Source organism: Macrobrachium rosenbergii, chromosome 56, assembly GCF_040412425.1.
Source record: "Macrobrachium rosenbergii isolate ZJJX-2024 chromosome 56, ASM4041242v1, whole genome shotgun sequence".
Taxonomy (NCBI): domain Eukaryota; kingdom Metazoa; phylum Arthropoda; class Malacostraca; order Decapoda; family Palaemonidae; genus Macrobrachium; species Macrobrachium rosenbergii.
This window is the reverse complement of record NC_089796.1, coordinates 65178863-65186362: the sequence shown is the minus strand read 5'-3', so window position 1 is coordinate 65186362 and position 7500 is coordinate 65178863. Positions and strand designations below refer to the sequence as shown.

The 7500-nt window shown below is 35.4% G+C and overlaps 1 protein-coding gene across 1 annotated transcript in view; it reads left to right on the top strand.

Annotated features, from left to right (window-relative positions):
* The window catches only part of LOC136836461 (histone-lysine N-methyltransferase SMYD3-like), a 28780-nt gene that overhangs the window by 14232 nt on the left and 7048 nt on the right, over positions 1–7500 (top strand). Inside the window, 2 exon segments of the mRNA XM_067100729.1 lie at positions 5034–5172; positions 5841–6014. Of these exon segments, the coding sequence (XP_066956830.1) occupies positions 5034–5172; positions 5841–6014 (313 nt within the window).

The window sequence follows — 7500 nt, the reverse complement described above, 5'->3', positions numbered from 1 at the left end:
TTCTTCATTATTTTCCTATTCTAGGCCGAAATAGCCGTGTGAGTGTGCTGTGCATCCCCTTCACATTGTTTTGATATATATTCTTCATACCGTGGGTATAAGTGCATCTGCCCTTAATGGTCTATGCCTAAGTTGTTATCGACTTTTTTTCTCATCAAGTACCCTTAATCCAATTAGCCTGACGCTGTATATAAAAAGGATTGCAAATGACGATTGATTCATCATATGATGCTGCTTCGTTTTCAACACGCTAATTCACACTGTAACTAAACTGTTATGTAGTCAGTCATTATTACCATAGTCACTGTTCATTATTTTAACTTCGCCAGAGTTCAATTTAAATTAGATTAGGAAGTAACATGGAAACCTAATTAAAATCCCAGATTAACAACCCACTTACCAAGTTCGTTATTATTATTATTATTATTATTATTATTATTATTATTATTATTATTATTATTAGTAGTAGTAGTAGTAGTAGTGAGCAGCGCTATTTTAACGATACCAATAAGTCTTATTCAAGAAACTAATGCAGCTCGCTCATAATGTTTGTGAACTGGGAAGTGAAAACCAAAGTAGAATAAAATGAAAGAAGGTGGACAGCAAGATTGTAAAAGATCAATTTGGACGAATAAAAAAAGTAAAGCGCTAAAGCTGCGGGGAGAGTGTTAATTCTTGTATGCGTCCATTACTCATTAGTACTTCAATCTTTGAGTGATTTTCCTTAGGAAATGACAAATGACTTTTATTTTTATTTATTGCATTATAATGAGACCCACATGCCAAGATGAAGTGTTGATGAAGCAGGAGTATTTTAGCAGTAATGATTTTTTACTGCTAGTGATAGCAGTATTAAAATGACACTATATCACTCAGACAGGAGGATGGGGTTTATACTGCGCAGTACGGTAGCTATAAATAAATGTCATTAAAAAATCCGCATAAGAAAAATGGTAAAAAGTAAGGCGTGTATCAAATGGGGAAGAATAAATAAAAAAAAATTATATATGAAAAAAAAACCTGATAGGGAGGATTGAATCAAAGATAACGAGGAAATCGACTCGGATGTCTCACACTTCAAAGATGTTGACTGACTTATGACCCAGTGAATGTGGCGGGGCCGAGGATTGATATGGACGAGACTCTCTCGTCGTGTGAAGAGATTTATGAATTTTTATGTTAATATATGCGCGGGTATAGGTATATTTCTCTTGGGTTTCTCTCTCTTAAATTTTTTCTTTTATCTAATTGTATGTTTGTCATTCTGTCTGTGCCTGCAATCTAACACATATATGTATATATATATATATATATATATATATATATATATATATATATATATATATATATATATGTGTGTGTAGTGTGTGTGTGTATATATAAATATAAATATATGTATATATACATACATACATACACACCTATGTATACATATGAATGTATATATATACATTCATATATGCACATATATATATATATATATACATTCATATATACATATATACATATATATATATATATATATATATATATATATATATATATATATATATATATATATATATATATATATATACTCGTATATGTTCGTTGTTTTTCGTTGTAAATGTTCTTCTTAGAGCGGGAAGTTAATCAGTGCTTGGTCTGGTCAGTAGTTGGGTGGGTAACAGCCAAAATATGCCACACGCTGTTTGCAAACCCTAGTTATTGGTTGTGGACCTTTAGCGGGATGATATACCCCCTAAATGTCAGATTAGCCTTTCCACATGAGCTCAGTGGGAATCACATATTCACTTCTGTGGGATGCCGGGAAAATAAGAGCATTCTCGCTGTTTTGCTTGGTGTACAAGTCACTAAATAGTCTGGGCTTCAGGGGTTGCAGACCCCATACCCTATAGTCCATGCAAAAAACTTAAAAGGAAATAGGTAATGCATTGCAGAGATTTGAATGTTGGTGGATGTTTGGCAGAAGATAAGAAATGCATTACATCTGGATATTTTTGTACTGAGTGAAATAAGATGCAATGGCATTAGTTGCAGGAGTTGGAAAGAGGAAGGATGAATGTGTCTGGGGTGGTTAAAAGTTGTAGAGCTAGGGTAGGTGTGGCATTTGTAGTGTCAGAGAGACTGGGGATGGGGGAAAAAGTACATATGTTCCGGTTCCAGTATGCTTTGGGAATGACTGATCATGCTTGTGATGTAGTGTGGGTATAGGTACGGCTCAGGATTGTCAGAAAATGAAACCGAAAGCCACTGTTTTCGAAATTCTAAACCTGTGCCCTGTTGGGGTTTGGAGACTGAAAAGGTGTGCTAAGTGATTTAAATGCAAATGTTAGTAACAGTTAAATAGCTGTTGTTGTGGGCAGATATAGTTCCTATTGAAAATGAGAAGGGAGAGTCTTGTAAGAAATCTTTAGGAGTATTTCATTGTTGGAAAGGCAATGTATATATATATATATCTATATATATATATATATATATATATATATATATATATATATATATATATATATATATATATATATATATATATACTTATAGATGTCGCTATCGCTCGCATTTGCTAGTTTCTTGTTAATGTTGAAAATTTCGGGCCAGTTATGGTTGCATGTCTTTGGAGAAATCCAGAATCTGTCATTAGAATCATTCCGCCCAGAATTCTTCCACCTCCTTGAGAAACGCCAATTGAATTAAAACGTATTCTTGAAGGCGTCTTTAGGACTGCACTATCCTTTGAAATAGTCTTCAGCTCATGAAGCATTCCTGGAGAAACGTCCATTGGATTAGATCTTCGTCTTAAACTCTTAAAGATTCCAGGAACCTGTGAAGCCGTCTTCAGCTCCTGAACGGGTTCCTGTCGGATCCGCTTCCTTTCAAGGAGGCAGGAACCTTTCGTCTCCAGGAAGGACCAGAAGCCTTCCCCCGAACAGAGTTTTTTGGAGAAGAAATCGGAGCCGAAAGGCTTCGAAGAGCCTAGAAATTGTCGTGAAGCCTTCGGAAGCCCCAGAAGCCTCCGGAATTCCCAGAAGCCTTCGGACACGCAAACATAGACAGAAAGACAATAATGAAATTAATATAATATTTAATATTTATATATACATATATATATATATATATATATATATATATATATATATATATATATATATATATATGCTAGTTCCATGCCTCTTTCTCTACCCTGGCTGTCACCCCCTAGAGTAAGTTAACTATAAACTACACTATACCCATCAGCATCATATCACATACATAACACACATATATATATATATATATACACATAGTTATATATATATATATATATATATATATATATATATATATATATATATATGTATAATTTGTTCATGTGTATATTTATGTAAGATCTTGTACGCGCATCAACATGTATACGTAAATTCATACAAACCACGCAAACATATACCCACATATACATAACTACATACATTCGCACACTCGCATGTACAGTATATGCGGCCAGTCTATCTACCAGTCTACTTTTGTTTATGTTCATGCTCGCCTCCCATGTGTTCCTATGGTGTCTTGGCACCTGGGATTTATTACCTTGACTTGAGGGTAAATATAGTATGTCGTCAGTACCCGCGTCCTCACCTGTTGCCATCTATTTTGAGATCACATGATCAAGAGTAGAGGAGAGTGAGACGTCACAAGGTCTCTGGTCATAGCTAGCGAACAGGTGCTATGAGAGAGAACGTATAGTGTATTAATATGCTTTCTTAGTGCTTATAAAACCTACGAGAGAGAGAGAGAGAAAGAGAGAAACACCTATCCTATAAGTTTTTGTCTAAGGCCTCAGAGAGGGAGAGAGAGAGAGAGAGAGACATATCCTATAAGTTTTTGTCTAAGGCCTCAAAGAGAGAGAGAGAGAAGAGCCTCAAGAGAGAGAGAGAGAGAGAGAGAGAAAGAGAGGAGAGAAACACATATCCTATAAGTTTTGTCTAAGGCCTCAAGAGAGAGAGAGAGAGAGAGAGAGAGAGAGAGAGAGAGAAACAGAGAGAATCACATATCTAAGTGTTGTCTAAGGCCTCAAAGGAGAGAGAGAGAGAGAGAGAGAGAGAGAAACATATCTTATAAGTGTTGCCTAAGGCCTCAAAGAGAGAGAGAGAGAGAGAGAGAGAGAGAGAGAGAGAGAGAGAGAGAGAGAGAGAACGCTAGCAGAAGTCAATTTTAACATAACCTTGGCAAGTAGTACGACCTTCACGTAATCACTGTGTATAGGGCCATGTTCAAGGTCCAAGGATCTTGCTATGGTTAGATGTATTTCAGGCTTAGTGAAGGATTACCTGTCCTTGTTTCAGCCTTCCTTTCATTCTTTAAATTCTCTGTTTGAGTTTTTAAAATACTTTTCCTCTTGATAAGATTTCACGTGATGGATTCTCTTTTTGTTACGTGTTGCCTTGTTTCAACGGTTTCTTTGCCCATGATTTTATCAGTGCCTCTGCCAACGAAGCTTGACAGGGGTTACAAATTCACAAATGTACATTATTTGTTTTTTGTGTTTAAAAAAGTATACCTTAGTTTAACCAGACCACTGAGCTGATTAACAGCTCTCTTAGGGCTGGCCCGAAGGATTAGACTTATTTTACGTGGCTAAGAACCAGTTGGTTACCTAGCAACGGGACCTACAGCTGATTGTGGAATCCGTGTCTCCACAAAATACTTAAAAATAATTATCCATGGATTTTAATTAAACTTGGTGAAAGGGTGGGCGAAGGATAAGTGATTTGATATTTATATAGTTTCAGATACGAGTTTAGCTCTAGTTAGCAGGGGTATACGCTTTCTTTGAACTTTCTAATTCTGAAAACTCTCTTCTGTTATATTGATCTGGTTCCATTTATCCATGATTAGTAATACCTTCAGTATAGTGTACTGCTTGTCTGAAAACAGAGACGAAACTTGTTCATGAATAATTTTTTACAAAACTTTCTTCATGTGGTTGTTATTTCGAAAAAGAATGAAAATACCTTTTCTTATATTGTTACCGTTCAACATCACTGCTTATTTTGCAGTGCCGAATCAGCTACATAGATCCCGTAGCGAGCGTGGCAGCGCGCAAGGAGGAACTCCATAGGAAGTGGTACTTCTGGTGTGACTGCAAAACGTGCGCAGATGAGGAGAGGGCCCACTTGGAAAATTCGGTCGTTTGCGGTAAGTATAAAGAGCCAGTGATTTCAAGTTAGTTTAAGCAAATATGATGTGCGCAAAAATGGCGAATGAGATTTTTTACATAGACTTGAAGCTAAGGCAGAAAAGATGTTTTTATTTTTCTTGGCAAGAAAATTGAAGGCTCGTGGTAGTTATAGTACTCGTTGTGATTGTGATTGTTATTGCTGTTGCTGTTAGTATTATTATTATTATTACTGTTATTACTATTACAGCTTTTCATGCCCTTACTCATGTACTTGTACTTTCTTTTTGTAGAAACAGAACTGCAGCCTTGCATGTCTTCAAAAACAAACCTGCATTTTTTTTTCAGGAACTAAAGACCATAGTATTTTTTTTTTTATTTAAGTCTGCATTGCTCGTTTTCTTGAGAAACTGAATGCCGCCATTTTCACAGAAACTGAAAACTGTAACGCTTTCATACAAAGTCCTGAAACCTCCTCTTTTCTTGGTTTATTTATTTCATCAGAAACTGAGGAAGCAATGCCATGTTTTTAAGAGATTGGGGATTGTATTTCTTGTTATGTTCATGGAATTCACAGTGCATTTCTTTGTTTCCTACGAAGAGAATGCTTCTTGTGTATAATCAGGAACGACCATTGCATTCCTTATTTTGGAACAAGTGAAGAGCACTTTTATCGTTTTCCTTTTAGAAACTGAAGACTGCAACACCTTCATCCACATTCCCGAAACGTTCTGCCACAAAAGCCCTCCGATAGAGTGCGGCAGATGCGGGGATCCCGTCGACAAGGAGAAGATAAGACGCTACAGACAGGTCGTCACCTTCACGAAATACCACCTGACCAGAATGAGCGAGGATAATCCTAGTATCCTTTTATAAATATTTGAAAAAATGAATTCTATCTTTTTCACTGTAATTCCTTTGGATTCAAGTCACCTAACTTATTAGATTTATTATTAACTAACCGTTGACGACTCTTTCAAAATTCTTTGATTCCTGTGAGCTTTTAATTATTCCTGAAACTTAATCTTTCTCGATTCTTGCAGCCAGATCTTTCATGTTCCTTATAACACTTCGTGATTCCTGTATCCTGATCTCTTATGATTCTTTAAACATTATCTTCCTTTAGTCCTGTAACGTAACTTTTGACGATTCTTATGAAAGTTTTGTGTGATTCCTGTAATTTGACGTTAAGATTCTTTGAACAAAAACTTTTTTGTGGTTCTGTAACTAATCATTGATGATTTTCTAGAACAGCATTCCGTGATTCCTGTGACAAAAAACTTTTATGATATTTAAAACCTTCCATGATTCCTATAACTTAGGATCTTAACGAGTCGGCTAAGAATTTTCCGAGATTCCTGCAACTTAACTTTTATTATTATTGTAACCTAACCTTCCTTGATTTCTATTACGCGACCTTCTCTAATTTATATAACGTGATCTACCATGATTAGTTTACCTTAAACCGTTTTACCCAACGAGATAGAATTCCAAAGAGACTTTAACCTCTTCCCTAAATTGATTCAACATTACATCCTTCCATGATTCATCTACCCAGTAGTGCCTAGTGAGACCTCCCAAGTGTGCCATTATTTAATCTTTCATGGCACCTATTATCTCATCGATAATGGGAGGGATTGGATTCTTTTAATAATAAATTCATCCATTTTTCTCTTTATTATAACTCTTTAATCAACTTCATTAATCCTATTATAGTATTTTATTTTATTATTGTTCGAACTTTAACCTTGCAGAACTTGGATAATTTGGAGAATAGAGCTTTTGAATTGGAAGCAATAAGACCACAATGGGGAACTCCACATTCAGTGTCATTAATCCTATTTTATATTATATTTTTATGGTTATTATTCGAACTTTAACTTTGAATAACATCGACGTTTTGGCAGACAGAGCTTTTGAACTGGAAACAATAACCACGTCTGGGAAACGAAAGTTCCATATGTAACTGCATCAGCCTTGTTCTGTCGTTTTAGGAGGAAACCCAAAATGAATCAGAGAACCGAATCAGTAAGATACTCTCAAGTCCAGAAAAACCACTGAATATCCATATATTTCTTTTAAATCCATTACTAATGTGCAAAGAGTTCGGTTCTATTATACTTGTTGCATAAATGTTCATATTTTTAATAGATTATTACTAATATTTTTTTAAATGTAAAACTACCAGGCATACTGAATTCTGTGCCGTTTATTCTTTTAGAGTAGATATATGTGTAACATATGATTAGTCATTAGAATTGCTTCCCTTAAGAGTTATCTCTATATTCTTCAAGGCAGAACTTGTGAAGAACATCTTGACAAACTTTACGTGAAGAGAATGTAAAAGA